Source organism: Leptonotus elevatus, chromosome 5, assembly GCF_054856555.1.
Source record: "Leptonotus elevatus isolate MCC_2025b chromosome 5, RoL_Lele_1.0, whole genome shotgun sequence".
In the NCBI taxonomy this organism is placed as follows: Eukaryota; Metazoa; Chordata; class Actinopteri; order Syngnathiformes; family Syngnathidae; genus Leptonotus; species Leptonotus elevatus.
This window is the reverse complement of record NC_141243.1, coordinates 16,713,221-16,731,444: the sequence shown is the minus strand read 5'-3', so window position 1 is coordinate 16,731,444 and position 18,224 is coordinate 16,713,221. Positions and strand designations below refer to the sequence as shown.

General features: G+C 38.1%; 2 protein-coding genes across 4 annotated transcripts; both read right to left on the bottom strand.

Annotated features, from left to right (window-relative positions):
• Positions 1-1,115: 1,115 nt before the first annotated feature.
• On the bottom strand, positions 1,116-9,798 carry trafd1 (TRAF-type zinc finger domain containing 1). Of its 2 annotated transcripts, none has more exons than XM_086076942.1 (12): positions 9,365-9,798; positions 9,184-9,284; positions 8,964-9,099; positions 8,755-8,808; positions 5,067-5,499; positions 3,873-4,139; positions 3,713-3,777; positions 3,044-3,295; positions 2,705-2,837; positions 2,269-2,485; positions 2,106-2,163; positions 1,116-1,861 (listed from the first exon to the last, which is right to left on the bottom strand). In XM_086076942.1, exons 2-12 carry the CDS (start codon positions 9,216-9,218, stop codon positions 1,823-1,825), a joined length of 1,689 nt encoding a protein of 562 aa, XP_085933068.1. In that variant the 5' UTR covers positions 9,219-9,284; positions 9,365-9,798; the 3' UTR covers positions 1,116-1,822. The 2 variants fall into 2 exon arrangements, with proteins under 2 accessions (XP_085933068.1, XP_085933067.1); XM_086076941.1 differs by having other exon boundaries at positions 9,184-9,231; positions 9,365-9,797.
• Positions 9,799-10,300: 502 nt separating this feature from the next.
• Positions 10,301-17,712, bottom strand: LOC147173946 (MOB kinase activator 1A). 2 transcript variants are annotated; one of them, XM_086076740.1, is made up of 6 exons: positions 17,526-17,712; positions 15,933-16,099; positions 15,001-15,094; positions 13,546-13,679; positions 12,074-12,237; positions 10,301-11,833 (listed from the first exon to the last, which is right to left on the bottom strand). In XM_086076740.1, exons 1-6 carry the CDS (start codon positions 17,537-17,539, stop codon positions 11,756-11,758), a joined length of 651 nt encoding a protein of 216 aa, XP_085932866.1. In that variant the 5' UTR covers positions 17,540-17,712; the 3' UTR covers positions 10,301-11,755. The 2 variants fall into 2 exon arrangements, with proteins under 2 accessions (XP_085932866.1, XP_085932867.1); XM_086076741.1 differs by having other exon boundaries at positions 10,302-11,833; positions 15,933-16,096; positions 17,526-17,708.
• Between the last annotated feature and the right edge of the window lie 512 nt (positions 17,713-18,224).

Sequence of the window (18,224 nt, the reverse complement as noted above, 5' to 3'; positions counted from 1 at the left end):
TTTGCTTATTTTGGCTTTATGTACAAAATTATACAATATATTTTGTTGCAAGACAATGAAAAGTACAGTGGTGAGATATGAGTTTTATTTCGATCCGTGACCATGCACGCACTTCAAAACAGATGCATCTCAAATTATCTTTCCCCATTGAAATTAATGGAAGTGCCATTAATCTGCTCCAACATATCCCCCATAAACAACAATTAATTTTGTCTTAATTGGGCAGCAGTATAATGAAGTCATACAGACAGAGTTGTAGTCAATTGCCGTAAATGGATCAGAAATCTGGAGTATGTTGCCTGGCGGCATGTGTTGCTGTTCCATTTGTATTTAAGCGTGCAAACACTGCCATGTAGACATTCATTAGCCCGCTAGGGTGTTTTCCCCATTATGTGTAAGAACTAAACAAGCAGTCCTAAAGACAAGGTTCTGTAGTTTTAAATAAACAATGTGTCTTCTACTAAGTGCAGAAGGTGAGTACATCTGCCACCTCTGGTTATTTCAGTTACTTTACTGCACATTGATTTACTACAACGCAAGTAATCTGTATAACCTTGCAAATGCTCAAAATGCCCTCCTTCAACATTGCAATATTTCTCAAACCTTTTCAGAATCAGAACAGTGAAACTCATAAAGATTCGTCTTAAGTACTGAATCTACTTTTAGCCCACTCTAGAGGCTGGCTATACGTCAACCTATAAACAAAACACACATACTGTAATGTGAACCATCAACTCTTAAGTAATATTTTTCTGTAAACAGTATTGAATACTTAGAATGATTGAATGCATTTATTTTACGTGATCTATTTTCAAGCATTTAGTTCCGACAAGAGTAAATATGTATTATTTTATTATATTAACACTGTATTCTCTCTAATACAGAATTAAACATATTGCTACATTGTGTTACTTTTATACAAGTGAGTTTGTGCACAATTAGTTGGGGATCTCCAAAATAACTAGTCCTACACCAGATGTCCTTTACTTGGACATTTGGGGTTGAAATTTATTCATCCCCTGATGTAAAATAGATGAATAAATACATAATAAATAAAAAAAAATCCCATTACACCACTGGTTGAAGATGAAAGACAGTAAAATTAGAACACAAACTGAAGCCGCGAACATTTATTGACATTACAAAACAGCCAAAGAGAGTCAGAGTTGAGAGCATTGACATGGTTGCAATACAGCGAGAATCATCCACATGCATGAACAAGACCAAACCAGGAGATTTCTCCATTCACTTGCCCCTCCCTGGTATGAATGATACATTTTACTCCGAAATGATCATCTTCATCAACAAACGATTTGCTGCAGGTATTCAGACATTGGTGGCACATGAATACACAGTATATTGTAATTGCATTTCTTTGATATAAAATCGTATTTTAAGATCATTTGTTTGGCTGAACATGACAAATAAATGATCAAACAGGAGACAGCTGAAAAATAATCGCAACGTGACATTTCTAAGGATGTGATGAAATCCATCAAATATTAGCTAAAGTACTAAAGAAAATTTAACAGTATAAAAACACACTAATTGAAGAGTGTATTAAGGTTACATGAAGAAATATTAAAATTAGGTATGGCCAATAGAAAATGCTTACAACAAATAACAAAAACAACAATTTTATTATCAGCTGAGACAAATGTATAATGTTTATAGCAAAATCAAATCACCTTTCATTGTTAAATGGTTAAGTGGTGTTGCTGCTGACACAGGCACTTATCAGATATATTTCAGATAATTTTAAACATGGACAGAAACAAAAAGCAGAGTAAATAAACATTTTTCTCGCCACATGTGGCAGCTCTCATTCCTCCTGCTGGTCTTCGTTCTGCTTCTTAGGGAGCTGTGAATGGGAGAAAGGTCAACAAAAAACAAAAATGAGTGCCAAATAAAATTGTCTGGACTCTAAAGGGGAAAATCCACCCTTCAAAAGAATTTCAACTTTGTTTTTGTTCCCCAATTAAACAGACACTTTTACAATGTGAAATGTCTGGTTGTATGTTTCAAACTAGCTTGTTCACAAGGCGCACACAACAGAATTTTGTTCCAAACAAAGGAAATTGATGGAGCTTAAATTTTAACCGTACCTTTGTTAACACATTCCTTCTGTTTCCTCTCCCCTCTTTGTTGTCTGTTGAATGTAGTCTGATTGACACACACGCAAAGAAAATAAAAATAAAGCCACTTCTCCCACATTATGTCTCAGTACTAAAAATTGAGATAACTGTAATTTGTTTCCAGAGGACTTACCCCTTTAGATAGTCAGAGCCTGGCAAGTCAGAGTCCAAGAAAGACGAGAGCGCCCCTTCCGATTCTCTGCCGTGTTGAGCTCTGTTTTGTGCTGAAACCTCACAGTTGGATGTTTTTCGCTGACTCGGCCGCCCAATGTAGCCTCTCTGCCACTCCCTTTGGTTTTGTCCTGGTGGGGGGTCTCCATCCAATCCAAGATCTTCATCCAAATTGTCACCTATGTGGGAAACAAACATCAATCTATCCATCCGGGTTCCAGATCTTAGAATTATACGATGGTTTTAGTAACAGTGAATTATAGTGTTTCATACAGAATTAAGTCAAATGTATTTTGTGGTATGTAATTCTAATCCTTCCCCCATGCAGCAACTGTTTCTGTCCATTCCCCAAGCATCCATGACCCAATGGAATAATGTGGATTACATCAGTACACTACCTTGGTGCTTTATTTTCCTATTAAAATCTGGTGACGTTCGTCCAAACGCGTCTTTGGCAGGATTTTTTTTGACGGATGCTTTTGTTATATTGTTAAGTGGAAAGGCGGTCTGAGGGCGCATGTCGCATTTGTCCTGCGTGGGGAAAAAAAACATGCACAGAAATAACATCACAGTTACACTACTGTTTTTATTTGTAAACATGTTCCAAAATTATCTTTCCATATCTTTCCAATCTGCAGATGGCATGAAGCCGATGTAAAAAACTGGCATTTTTCACTATGTAACAGACAGGAAGTTGCTCATTTGGAGTCGTCTAACCAACCGGACGAGTGACATACCTGATGATGAAAGACAACAGCCTCCTCCAGCGCAACGCCACAGAATTCACATGGAATCACCACGTCGCCCTCTAGTGGGCTGGCCGGTGGGCTGTAGGAAGCTGGCGAGACGGATCTGGGGAAGGTGGGGATGTTGGAGGCCAGCGTGTTCGGGAGGCTGCGCATCATTCCGGTAGCATTCCTTGCCTCTTTCGGGGGGGACGGCGGCTGCTTGCTGAAGGACGCAAAGGCGGAGGCGGGGCTGCAGCCAGTCTGAAAGACAATAGAAGAGTAAAGCGGGGTGCACATACCAATGATAGGGACTTCATTTGAGCATTTGGCTTCTTTTTAATCATTGGCAGCCTGCATGTGATGTGTAGGGTTTCTCACATGTTAAAAATAAATAAATAAATTACTGTGTGTGTGTGTGTGTGTGTGTGTACCCAACTTAAAGAGATACAGTTGGAAATATGTGCTGCCAACCCCAGTAGATGGACGTCATATTCAACAGGCCGTAAAAAATAAAGAGAAGGCTGTGACGTGATATCTGATAAGATTATACACCAGCAATGGACAATATCAAAGTCCTTGTGGGGTCAGAGGAAGTCGACAATTCTCTCGTGAAATTTTCAACACAACCCCATCGTACTAGACGAGTGATTGTAGGGTCATATCAAAATGTCACCAAACCTGATGCAAAATGAGGTCCTCTTCAGGAAACAGCTCTTCACAAAACTCACAGGGAAGCATGATGTCTGGAAGAAATGATTGACATTCCTGTCAACTGCATACTACCAACTGTTTGAAAGGCAGAATATGGATGGGTGCCAAGTACGTTTTTTTTTTTTACCTGTTTGATCACGGTCCGGAAGGGCACTTGTGCGAGAGGGGACGTTTGGGTAGTTGTTGTTGGATGTGGAAAGTTGACAGCCGACCGAGCTGTTGGATGTCTTGGTGTGGTCCCAGATGTCACTCCACAGATTGGCCTCTCCAACACCAGCCATGGTCTCTCCATCTGTCTGCAGGCTGAGGGCCAGCATGTAGTCCAGGCCTGAAGAATCCTCGTCTTGCAGTGGCCACGCACTGCTGCGACTTAGGAAGTCGGTCTGTTCAGTTACTACAAAACAAAAAAACAAAAAAACACAACATTCAACCAAACAATGTTTAGCAGAAGATATATTTGGCTCCACAGGAGAAATCCAAAGATTTGAAGATCTGTTTAGATGTGTTGCTGCTGTGTGTTAAGCAGCAGTTGTTTGAAGGTTTAGATGAACCATAACATCTATGGTGATTTCCATTAGCCTCTACGTGGCATTTTTCACATTATTTGTTAGCATTACGCTAGCAAAATTTAGTTGGCCAAAATTATGTAGTTTGGTTTAACGTGCACGTTTGAACATACAATATTTTTTATTTTAGTTCGTTTTTAATTAGTTTGCAGAATGGTTTTAGTTATTTTAAAAAGTGCTTAGTTTTAGTTAAGTTTCAGTATTAGTGTATTACTTGTGCGCAATATTTTTAATAAACACCATGGTAAAATGAAAAAATTAACACATCTCTTAGCTAGCGTTGCATTTCGGCTGAGTTCAATGAAAACACAGGCGAGCCGAGCCATTGGTGGCAAAAGTAATGTCATCTGAAGGTGCTTTTTCTATTGGCTGCTGCTAGATGATATCACTTGTGTGACACTTTCAAACGTCCTTATTCCGGTTAATATTGAAATAAATATACTTAAAATCACATTTAAAATCATCCCCAAAGCCTCATGCATTAAATCAACGGTACAAAAGACTAAAACGAAGGACATTTTCGCTATTATAGTTATAGCTAGTTTTGTAAACATAAAATGTAGTTTCAGTTAGTTTTGGTTTTTGAAAAAGCATTTTTGTTTTTATTTTATTTTGTTTTTGAATTTTTGTTTTTTTGTCAACTAAAATAACCTTGATTGGGAGTAACAAAAGGCTTGAAGTAAGCATGTTGTGCAATATTGGATACATGAGATCCAATATATATATATATATATTTAAAAATGACAAAAACTCACATCGGCTGGACGTCATATTCCTTGGAGCAATATTCTTCCAGTCGGCACTGCCTTGTCTTGAAGCGTTATAAAACGTGGACTCAAAAGCCCGTGGAAAGGCCTGATGTTTTCCTGCACTGATATTGTTTTCCTTGGGACCTCGCTCTTCGGTTCTTAGGGGGTTTCGGATGGAGTGGCCTTCGAACCAGGCCCCTGGAGGCTGCAGCTCTGCCGGATTGCGACTTGAATAGCTGTTGTTCCTCTCCTGGAGCAGCGTGGGACTACCACATAACATGGGATGCAGGGCTTTTTCCCTCAACATGACATTGCACTTGCACTGTGGGCAGGGCTCGGTGCGAGCGCCACAGTAATCCTCGTGCTCTCTGGATTGACTGAAGGCAATCTCCAGTTCACAGTACTGGCATGCCACCAGTCTCTGAGAGCAGGAGGAGTTCTGCAGGAGGAAAATTTGCAAAATTAAACCACCAAGATGCAATTTTTCAGCTTTAATTTAAGAGATTGCACCAAAAAAATAAAAAATTAATTACCATTTAGAAGTTATCAACATTATGTAGGCTACCTACATTTTTTAGGACAAAGGTGACACTGTTACTATACTTTGCATTACTGAGTGCCTGAAGTCAGCAGTCCTTTTGGTATCACCAAATTCAGAATGCTTTGCCAAAATTGCCATGCTTCACTCCAGTGGCCACCTTCACTTTTGTTGTCAGTAAGTGAAAAGCAAGTTCTATTGCTTTGAGATCAAGCCATTGAAGAATATGAAGCTCTAGATCAGTGATTTGCAAAATGTAGTGCTACTAGTGGTACTCTGGATTACTCTAATGGCATTTGAAAGAATCAACTGCCCATACAGTTCAGCTGTAATTTTTAAGTACAATTTTCCTATATTTAAGCACAGTGTTTATGTTCAAATTGTGCATATTTGTTTGATTGATTGATTTGTTTATTGAACATAACATATGAACAAGTAGCAAAAAAAATTAAAAGAAGGAAGAAAAAACCCGCATAGTCATCATTGGTCACGGTTTACATTTCAAAAGGGAGGTGGAAGAAGTTGAAAACTTATCTAGTCTTACCCCTTATTCTTTGTATGTTTTGACTTATTTCATTATTGATACGATGATAGGTTAATGTATTTCAATAAAAGAAAAATGCATAAACCTGGTCATATATGCACTTTGACATGCGTACATTTGCCAGCAACATATGTACATGAAATTCATAGGCATATACCATAATACATTTATGAATTATCTCATACTCACATATATATAATTTACATTACACTCATACTGATACATCTAATTACATTTTATATTTTTTTTTATTTTTACAAACGATTATACAATTTTAACAGCTCATGTCTGATTTAAGTAATTTAAAATATATATTTTTAAATCAGTAAGTGACTCCTCACGTCTTTTCAGGTTAGTTCCAAAATGATTCCACAAATTAACACCTTTGACAGAAACACACCTTTGCTTAATATTTGTTCTTGTTTTGTTTTTTTGTAGATACTTGTACCCCTTATGTTATAAGTAGAGCTGTCAAAGTTAAAGTGTTAACTGATTAATTAATCACAAAAAGTTATCGCTTTTATCATGAATTAACGCAGATTAATCGCACTATTTATTTTGACCATAGATTATCCCTCAGCGAGAGAGCGGATGGCTACGTTGAAGGTAGCACAGGTTGTGTTTGAGCAATAAACATAATTACATGCATTAAAGTAATGTATTTAATAAATGTTTGCGTATCACATTTAGAATATTTGTTCATGTCAAAATGTTGGGGTCATTTTTTTTCCATTTTAAATTAAGTAATTAACCGATTAGAAAGAGGAGGATGAGCGTGTGCAGTGGACAAAAAATGTTGAAGACGTCCTCATAACATTAAATGTCAAAAGAATTAACACATAACCCGGTGCTCTTCAAATTTGGCGGGGATTTTTTTTTGATAAAAAAGCCTTTTTTGTTAAGCGATTAATCATGATTAATCAAAATTCTAAAATGTGATTAATTTGATTTAAAAAAATTAATCGTTTGACAGCTCTAGTTATAAGGATAATGTTAAAGGGGCTTGCAATAATGCATTTTAATGTTGGTTGGTCCTTCTGGTACTTATAGCGCTCAGTGTTTTTTTTTTTGTGGTGGTATTTGGCGTAAAAAATTTAGGGGGGTGCTCTATCATCAATAGGTCTGATTGTGAATGAGAGTTTAAATTGTTGTTTGTCTATTGACAAATGTTTCAGAAATGATGTCAACCCCCAAAGTGTATTTTTAACACAGTCTGATTTAGATGGTGGTCAGTGTTGACGTTATTTGACAAGAGTTGATTGATTTAGTGTTAAACCAATTCTGCAGAGTTAATCAAAGTAAGCTCCGCCCAATTACTGTGAACAGCTTTGTTGCAAAGACTTCTGGGAGTGCCAAGTGTTACAGTTAAATGTACCCGTTCTTTTTATTTAATAATGTAATGTTCGTGTTTTAAGCACTCAAAGACGTGTTAAATTTACTGTTACATCAGAGTTTTAGTGTGCTTCACACTTAGGGTAAAGCCCTTACTTCACCTTAATTTTTTTCAGTTGAGATGGTACAGCCAGACTTATTTTTTTTATGTGTTATTTGTTAAAAGCTAAATAAAGGTAATTTAAGCTAATTTGTATAATGGTTATTCTTAATTAAAATAGAAACTAACTGAATTATTTTCTTACAATTCTGAGAGTGAAACTAACATTAACCAGGCTGTTAAATATATCTTGATGATACCTTTCTACTCCCATAGTGGTATTAAAGTAACTCTGGCACAGTGTAAAATTGTTTACTATTCAGAAAGTCTTAATTTAACAGTGAAGAGTGTGGAGCTACATAAACCCGGAAATAGTGGTAAAATTCACTTTGCGAGTCCTTTTAACACTCGACTTTTTGCTCCGTGCATGACTGGTGACCAGTCCAGGGCATATCTTGCACCGGCATTGCACCCAAACTCAGCTGGGATAGGTTCCAGGTCACAAGTGACCCCAACTTTTAACAGTGGTAGAAAATGGTGGTTGGATACTTTTTAGTTTTCAAAATAACTTTACAGTAAGAAATGTTTTGCTTGATGATGAAAAATCCCTTCTTAACCTCAAAAGAAATCAAGAAAAAAACTCTGGAGAAGGTGGGTGAAAATCTACAATATACCGCTTAATGAATGTAAATATAAAGAGTTACAACATAGATTGTGGGGTGTATAGGATCGACTCTACTCTGCTCATATTTGTATTTGTGCTACAAAATAATAGTATTAATGACCCTAACCATACTGTGAAGGCAATTCAATTCTAGATTCTACGGTCAGGCCAGTATCCTAATCCCTCAATAACACAAGCTTTTCACTTAACACAAATGGCTGCAGTAAAAACCCAAGAAAAGCATATCTAAGAGGGGAAAACTCAGAATTTAGTGATGTCCTTGAGCACCAGTTTGGTCTAAAGGATTTATATACAAGGCTTAAAAATCTCCCAGCTGAGCCCCTGAGGCACTGTAGTCTGCCTAAATGGTAAATGTTTTTAAAGTTTAGACTTCATTAACATTGTAACTTTATTGTTTTAAGACTACTGTAGTGGTGCATAAACAAACAAAAAAAAAACCTCACTGTCCAAATACTTTTGGACCAAATCGTAATAAAACTGAGAATTAACAAATACCTGGTGAACTTCGACTTGATTCTTATTTATCTTGAGTCCACACTTGCATGTAATCTGTGATGAAAGGGGAGAGAGACTCAGAATGGACGATTATTCAGTTTTATTATATTATTCGTGTTTTTAATAGAGTAAAAAAACTGCAGCATTCAAGCATGATATACAATGTTACCTACACATGCCAGATTATTCAAAATGTTTTAATGTAATACCTGACTGTGCTCCTGCTGCTTGTGCTCCTCCAGATCTGAGCGTGGCACCGGCTCCTGGCACACATTACAAAGTGCGATGTTTCTTCGACAATGGATCTCATGGGTGGTGAAATTTGCTTCTGGAATGTCATGTTTGCTACAAAACAAAATTTATAATTAACAATGAAACATGATTCAAATCGGTATGCGAATGTCTGATTCCTTTGACTTGTACACTTACCAATTGCCACAGAACTGCGTATTTTCATCTGCCATGGTCTTATGAAGCCTGCATTTAAATACAACTGTATTACAAAGGGCCTTACACAGTATTGTATAGCCCTTTGAATATATAGAAAAAGTCCGTCATGTATTTACATAAGAAAATGATAGTGGTTGACAGTTCTTTCACTTTTGCTTACCCGGCTAGCTAGCGTTAGCAGACAGAGTCGGTCTTCACAAACGAGGAACAACAGCCATCTTCACCTTAAGCCGGCAGGAGTGTTTTAACCACACATTAAATATAAATGGCGTTCCAAGTGACGCCTGCCGCCTGGCTATGTAGCTTAGCAACCGTCCTTAGTGTAGCTTCGCCTGAGCTAACGCTAACCAAGTTGCTGCTAGCAAACTAGCCTGGCTATCGTAACCGAGAAGCTACCGCATCATCAGATTTCTGTCAACCGGAACAGGTATAATCAGTGACCTTTACAGTCCTAATTAAAGCAATCATGACAGATAATTGCCTTCGAAAGGGAAAATATGGAACGAAAATAAATTCACAGACGCAGGCTACTAGCTATAACTCGAGCACGAAATCTAATTTCTTCTTTGATTGGAGAATAAGTTTGCCCAGAGCCTTGCCTCTCAGGCTGTCCACGTATGATAAAATGAAGAGAATGCAGAGTCCTACCGCAGTGTTGTGGTGCATAATTAATCTGTGAAGAATTGTGCTTTTCTGTGGAGAAAACTACATATCTGAACAATTATTTAATTCTAACTGGTTACATTAATTTATTTTATATTGGCAGTTTAATATAATATTAAGCAAATGTAAATCTGTATAGTCAACACTGAGGGTAACTAAAGTAAAACCTTCGTTTTGATTGGTCGAATAAACATTTGTCGGGTTATACATGTACAGTAAACAGTCACTGGACTACTTCAAATAATACACCTAACATACGTTTAAAAATATATATATTACGTGACATTGTAAACCAACATCAATAATCATATGTGTAGGCGGGGACTAAATAAAATAGGAAAAACATTTTCTATAAGTCTAAGTGTCTGCAGTGATCAATCCAAAATCATGCTCTTTAAAGTATACACACAATAAAAAACAGCATTTTCCTTTAATTATATTTTAATTGAGCTTCAAATCTGCCAATACAGTCATTTCAATAATGTAAAGGCACAGCTTTATCAGATAAAAATGCTGATCTTATTTACAGCAAATGTTTGGACACAGTACACACTACATTTGTGCAGCCCCTACCAGTCAAAATGGCCACCAAAGGATTCAATAAAAAACCCGATTAAATTCCAAGCCCTTGTACTTTATCTGATTCTACATGTATAAAAATATGAAATGTGGCTAAAATATGAGACTAGATTTGACATGCTTGCTGTAATATTCAAATAGAACAAGAAGGGATTCATGAGCATGTAAATAAAAAAAAAAAAAAGGAGGAATGTCTACTTGTAATTAATTACTGAAACATTATTACTTTGCTGATGTTCTTAAATATCTATCTTAAGAATTAAGGTCCATTTGTAGTCAGTGTTGCCAAATCAAACATCATAGATGAATAGAATAGCATCCCAGCTGCAATTGGTAAGCAAAAAGATGGCAGTACACACAGCCCTGCTGCTGTAGCCTGAGTTCAAGACAGGTTCATTATATTTACAATATTTTGGCTCTCGTGGCGCACAAAGGCAATAGTTGTTGACCCCCGGGGAAATAAGTACCAACACTGAGGAAACACACCACTATGCAGATTTCCACAAATGATCGGCACCACAGAAATAACTAGGACAAAAAAAAAAAATCTAATTAAACTAAAAATTTGCATTCAAAGTCTTTCTATATATTGCATTTTCACGATAAGTACAGCTGTTTATTGAAAGCCATGTACTGTATCTTGTACTTTACTTACTATAATAATGAAAAAAAGGAAAATGTACAAGAAACACAGTCATTTATGTGAAAAAGGCTTCTCACAATCACCCGTCAATGCAATGTATTGCCTTACCTTGATGGCATCATGCACATCAACTGTCTTCAATTCGGACTGAAAATATCCTGTGTGGTTTGGTCCACCGATAAACTTAAAAAAAATAATTTAAATTTACTTGCACTTTATAGTAGTAACTAATTTAAATGTAAGAATTGGATATTTCTTCAGTCAAGACAATAAGACAATGAATATGTAAAAATATTAACCAGCTTTTAAAAGAGGAAACTTCTCATTTCCACTTCCAAATTTCCGTGGTCCAGTTAAAAAGTAAACAAAACTGGGGGGTTTTCTTATTAACCAGTCCTGCAAATTATACATCTAGCACTTAATGCTAATTCATATCCAAAAGTACAAATTAGGGGTAAGGAAGGCTCAGACAGGAGTGAAAGACAGCAGAAGGAGTAGAGGGGGAAATAGTACAATCCAAATGCTCAGCTAAGAGGAATGACAAGAAGGCACAAACTGAGTTCAGACCTGAAGTCACAGAGGTAGCAGAGGCCAAGAAGAGGGAGGATGGTGAGAAAAAAAAGTGTTCAAATTCATAAAAGTAAGAGGAGGTGTGTGATGTAATGTCTATCTGTCCTTGGATCCAAGCTTCTCGATCAAATCCTGCAGGGGAGCGAGCTCTCGCCGGTCGATGAGGTTGAATTCCTGCAAGTAGCACAGATTCATAACACAGTTTGATTTGTGTTTTTGGTATACATATATATATATATATATATATATATATATATATATATTAAAATTTCATTTACTGTGGCTGTCATCTTAGCTGCCTGCCAACAGATGCTTCCAATTTGAGTTTTGCCTTTATAATAATTGGTTGAGATTGGCTGCAGAAAAACTACTGCTGCACAATTTCAGAAAGTAGAACGTGCCGCATTAACTCACCTGGACAAAGAAAATGAAGTGCTTGAAGGAGGTGTTGAGGTGAGCTTCCTCCTGCAGCTGCATCACAGAGTCAAAATGCTGATGGTAGATGTGTGCGTAAACCCTGAAAAGGCGCTTCAGGATGGTTTTGGCCACAGACATGAAGTTCTTGGGGAACGGAACACCTGTGGTGGAAAATAGACTTTGTATAAAAATGTGATTCAATCTCTAAAGCCCAGCAATGTACTTATTTTTGTTGTTCCTTCTTTTCTGTGCAGTTTTATTGACTTTCCTTAGACTTTCATTAGATGGCGCCAACTTCACTGAACTGATGAGTGAGTGATTTAACCAATGACCTCATCTAACGCTTCCATATAATCTAAATCACAAGATTAGTCATTTGTGCTAAAGAACAAACAAACAAAAACTCAAGATCTGTCCTCAGGCTGAACAGAAGTCAATTGATTCATTCATTCATTCTTCCATCTAAATACAGCACAGACTTACTTTTGTTTTTATTCATATACAGAAAGAAAATGTGTTTAGTTTCTGACTGTGTGTCTTAGGCTATGTTCACACTGCAGGAAAATGAGACCCAGATCGGATTTTTTTACCCAAATGCGACCTGCAGCTGACCTTTTTATTTCAGTCCGAACAGCTCAATTCAGATTTTTTCATATCTAACTTGAGTCATTTTCATACGTGGGCCTACATCGGATACATTTCTGAATTTTTGCAACCGCAGTCTGAACGCTTGAAAGCTTGATTTATGCTTGACACACCCGCGTGGACCGAACGGCTGGGTGGGGGGACGTACGTGAATCGGCAAAGTTGTTTTGAGTAACAGTTGTGACTTTAATTTAATCTCACTTGAAACATAAAGTATAAAGATGACAGACGGCTCATTTATTACGTGCGGCAATGGCGTGACGTCATTGTTAGGGAGGCAAAAAAAACGAGAGGGGCCCGGTGAGATGAGGCGCTCGAATGGGCTTGCCTCATTTTCACAAAATATTCATTTCTACCCCCTTCTGCATCACTCTCTGTTGATATGAGATGGTAAAAATATGAGCCCCGACGACGGACTTATAAAAGCCCGTGGCCCTGACAAGCTGGACCATATGTTTTGAGTTTTTTTTTCCTGCTGGACCACACGTATTTACTTCCGCAAACACAACGTTGTAAGTGACGTATCTTCTTCTGCGCATGCGGGTCACTTTAGGGACGAATTCCGTCCACACAGCAGACAGACTGAGGTCGCAATTAATAGGTAATGTGAACGCTTACTAAAAAAAAAAAAAATCGGATTTCACCCAAAAATCTGAATTGAGCATTAAGACCTGTGAACATAGCCTTAGTTATAACAAACCCAGAACAGAACACCGATCAGTTCGGTGGGTGAAGATGATGCAAACTCATCAGGCGGTATCGCCCCAAAAATAATGCCATTTATCTGAAAATGAAACATTTTCCTGGTTAAAATCAAATCTTACCAATCTTGGAGGGGAAAAGAGTCTCGTCATCCAGCTGGTCTTGGACCCAAGTCATCAGATAATCTATGTACTTGGGCGCGGAGCATTTGATAGGCTTTTTAATATTGGTGCCATCGGCCCAGTGGTACTCATATCTGCAAAAAGTCACACAGTTAAACTCAGCGAGCTTTTAAGGTAACAGTGTAGCATGTAGCAGAAGATCATCACAGCTCTACATATCAACTTAGTTCATGTAAACTTTGCTTGGTAGGGGATAAGATCAAAATAGAAACGGAAGTGGGAAATGCAGCACTATCTTTTTCCTGTATGTGTATGTTTCTGTTAGCTGCTCCCTGAGCAGGAAGTGAGCCACGGTCCTTCCCTCCTGATTATACGCTGACCGTCACGGCAAGAGAGGATAGAGGAAGTGCCAGATCTAGATTTGAGCAACCAACAGCAAGCGTCTGAAGGGACTGCAAGCTACATTTCAAACCAATTTATCCAAGCGACTTTCACGCCATTACTTGGTTGACTGTTTAAAATCATTTACCAATTTAAATGTCAGGACAACATTTGACCAATTCGGTGCAGAAATGTATTGCTAAAATTTTCCAAGGACCCTTTCATCTTAAAGGTATGTCCGAAGGATTTGTTTTGGCCTGCCTGGGACGTTTCTAGGCGGAGACTCAACGTTTTCCTTCCAGCCAAGCCATGGAGGCAAGCTACTATCAGTACATATGCAAATGTTGCTGTGGGAACGCGCACTCCTGATTGGTGAGCTGGTTTCACACTGGTTCCTGGTTGGCTGCTTCCTCGAGCCACGGAGGCAAGCTACTATCAGTACATATGCAAATGTTGCTGTGGCAACGCGCACTCCTGATTGGTGAGATGGTTTCACACTGGTTGGCTGCTTCCCCGAGCCACGGAGGCAAGCTACTATCAGTGACATATGCAAATTTCGCTGTGCAAACACGCGCTTCCTGATTGGTGGGCTGCTTTAACGCTCATTCCTGGTTGGCTGCTTCCTTAAGTGTCAGTTTTGAATGTTGTGTTTACAAACAGCAACGGAAAAAGTTTGACCTATGGCTTTAACGTTCATTAAACAACATAGTGGTACCCCTAAGTACTATAGGAATATTCAGGACCGGTTTAATACAAAAGAATTTCAAAAAATGTTACAAAATCAAATTAAATTTGTCTTCTTTGAGAGGCGCCCCTAATCTGTCCAAATACTTGTTTATGCGTATATTGATTAATCTTGTATTATGATCAGTTTGTGTGTTATTTCATTCTATCAATAATGCAGTGCAGTTGCAGTGGAACTAATTGTCCCATACTTAAGTTTCCGCACTGTCAGATATCAGTAAAACACCTGCGGAAGAGACTGGTCTAAATAGGTTAGGTCGTAATTGGGTTTAAGGCAGTACAGTACTATTCAAATCTAGTTGTATGATTTAGTGTTCTTTATTGCCTTACCTGGGGCCAGCAGACATGACTGAGCAACTGGCCTCAGTACAGAACTCTGTAATGGTGCCGTACAGCATGTTGATCTGGTTGAAGAAATCCACCGCTGAAATATAGATAAATGCCGTTAAGTGCCTTAAGTTGTAAAAATAATCATCAGTATTTTTACATTTTATTTTATTAACATATAGTACTAAAGTAGAGCTGTGAAATAGTGTTCCCCCAATATATCATGGTTCAGATTTCTCGCCCCCACGTCATCGCAATTTTTAAGCGATCAAATATTTGTTTTTTTATAGTATGCTACAGACATGTCTTTTAATTAAAAACAAGAAGAAGAGGCAGAGAAGGTCCGAAATTAAATTACCCTAAGTAATAGTCGACATTCCCACGGAGCAGAGAGAAAATGAGCTCGTGAATATTATTGTATATTCTTTTTGTAGGGGTTGCTGCTCTACGTGTCTTAAAGATGCTCAATGTAAGCATTTGCTCAAAAATATCTTTACAATAGCCTTTTTATGTGACTATTATGACTCAAACCTCTTCTAATTAGCAGATTAACACCTTAGCTGTTCACAACGGGTACTCTTGCAAGCCTCTGGCCAAAAGTTTTCAGGCTGGATTCGGGTTTGAATTTCCCGCCCTCTGTCTGCAGATGTGACGTCATGCGCACATTGTGTACGTGAAGAGGGAAGTGTGCAGTTTTGTTTTTCCGGCCACAAGTGGCAGTAGTGATTCAAAATTCTATTTTCTGCATTGAGCAGCAATTGTTTAAATGTTTATAATTATCACAACATGTATGGTAATTACTGTCAGACTGCCTATGGCAGCATTAAGCCATGGGGGAAAAAATTGAGAAGGTATCTCCACGATACATGGGGGTTCACTGCATCAGCAAAAACAATGTATTTTATTTCATGTGCGTCTCTTATTTCTGCACTCACTGTTTACTGCGATCCACTCATTAAGATCTTCTCCCTCCGGCAGCATAACCGCCTGCCTCAGGTTCCCGCTGCCCAGCGTGGCCTCAGCATGTTTCAACAGTTCATACTGATGTGAGCCCTCTGGGATGTTCTTCTTGGGCTTGAAGGTCTTTGATGAGCGACTACTACTGGGGGGAAACAAAAGCAGAGCTGAACAGCTGTCTGATGCTATTAATAGGATGATAGGTGTGTGTGAATGCCTTATATCAGTGCAACAAAAAGTTGCATGAAAATACAGGGTATCCACAAGGTCTCGTTCAAACTTAAAAATAATTAGTAGTAAAAGCAGTTAGTAAGATTCATTCTGTATACGCAGAGATTTTTTATTTACCTTCAGTTGTGTTTTTCAGGTACCCTGATTATGATTATGTAATATAAACCCCTAAAAATGGCTACTCTTCAAAATAAGACACAATGTGTATAATTTTTTCACCATTCTCTGCATCATTCCCACAACTGTCGTAGCTTAACCAGCACAATACTGGTCACTTTATTATGACGACTTGTCTGCATCATTTGCACAGTCGTCAATTTTCCGTACTATTGCACAACTCCCTATATGCATTACATCCTAATACTTGTAATAATTGCTTGTTTGCTGTTCATAATCGAGTGACTCAGACAACTAAAGAAAAATGATTGGGTGGTTTTAACATACTTGGCCAATAAATATTATTCTGATTGTTTATTGAAACAAAATCAGCTTCACACAGACTCAGCAAAACTACAGGATTAAGTATGGAAGGCGCTCATAAAAATGTATGCACAATAAATGAAATTTGAAGGAGGAAACAAGCGTATTAAATGAGGCAAACAAACTGTATCACAAACTCTTCTTTTAGATATTGGAAACAATCATTACATTCGATTTATACAGTGTAGTCGTACACTTCTACCAACTAAAATCACATCAACAGACACAGTTAGATGTTCAATGAAGCCTGTTGTGACTGTTTTGATCAAAACGCAGCACGATGATTTTTGTAAAGGCATCATTCTTGATGCAGCCCTCAGATTGCAGAGGCCTTTTAATCTACAATGAACATGTACGACACGTCAATGTAAAAGTGAACTAACTGTGCATGAGATGTGTCACCACAGCCAATGATCAAAGGCGTGGGTCAACTAAATGGCTCAGTCCGAAGTAAATGAGTAGGGGTCGCTGTATAACAATAGAATGACAAGTGACAAAACAGACTAGATATAGTAACAAACGTTCACAGTATCTTACAAGTTAGACGAAAGGAGCTACCCAATTCGAAGCTAGCATTAACGGTCAAGCTAGCATGTGAGTTTAAATGGCACTAACTTGAGCGAATAGTCGAAATAAGCACATACCACGTATTCCAATGAATGATAATAACCTTTTACTACAGAGTACCTGTACTTCAAGTACGCAACAATGGTGAATCATTGTATTTATTTATTTATATCACGGGTGTCTGCTTGCTTTGAGTTACTTCCCCTGTTGGTGGAACTTTAGCTAACGTTAACCGCAAGCGCCGATGAGAAAATTCGATCACGGCTTAGCGAATGTTTGTCAAGTTTACTTACAATAGAAAGCTCATCTTGGCGAAGCGATCGTCGGAGTGCCTCGATCAAACCTCCTCGCTCTCTGTTCGTCGACGGAGATTGCTACTTTGACAAGGAACCACTTCAATGTCTTGTACGTGCTGTCCGCTAACAGCTAACATCAACTGCACCCACTGAGGTTTGGTTCTTCCTCTGGCGACCATAAGAAGCCACACTGTCGCCCTCTGTTGTATACACGTGGAACCCACTGACGTCTGATGAACTGGGTTTTACGTCTGACATAAGACATATTTTCCTCATCATTCAGTAAATATGAACATGACTAATTTTAAGCACCAAAGCCATTCATAACACCACCAAAAATAACCACCAGTGTTGAGCTAGCAAGGTCTTCTCTGCTGGCCTAAAAACTATTAGGTGCACCAACCTCCCTAAATTGTCATATCTGTTCCATGAAACTATTCATATTAGTTAAAGTATTTAACTTAACTCATGATGGTCGCAGCAGAATACATTTTGAAGTCTAAAAAAAAAATCTTAAATCTAGTAATTTACAGGAAAATACATCCAGAGGCTTCATCATGACAATAATCCAAAATACACTGCAGTGCCAACAGAACTTCATCAGGTGGAATGTGTTAGATTTAGATCTTCGACTAGCCAGGTCAATCACTAGACCTTAAACCAATAGAGCATGCACTTTAGATATTGCGGTTCAAA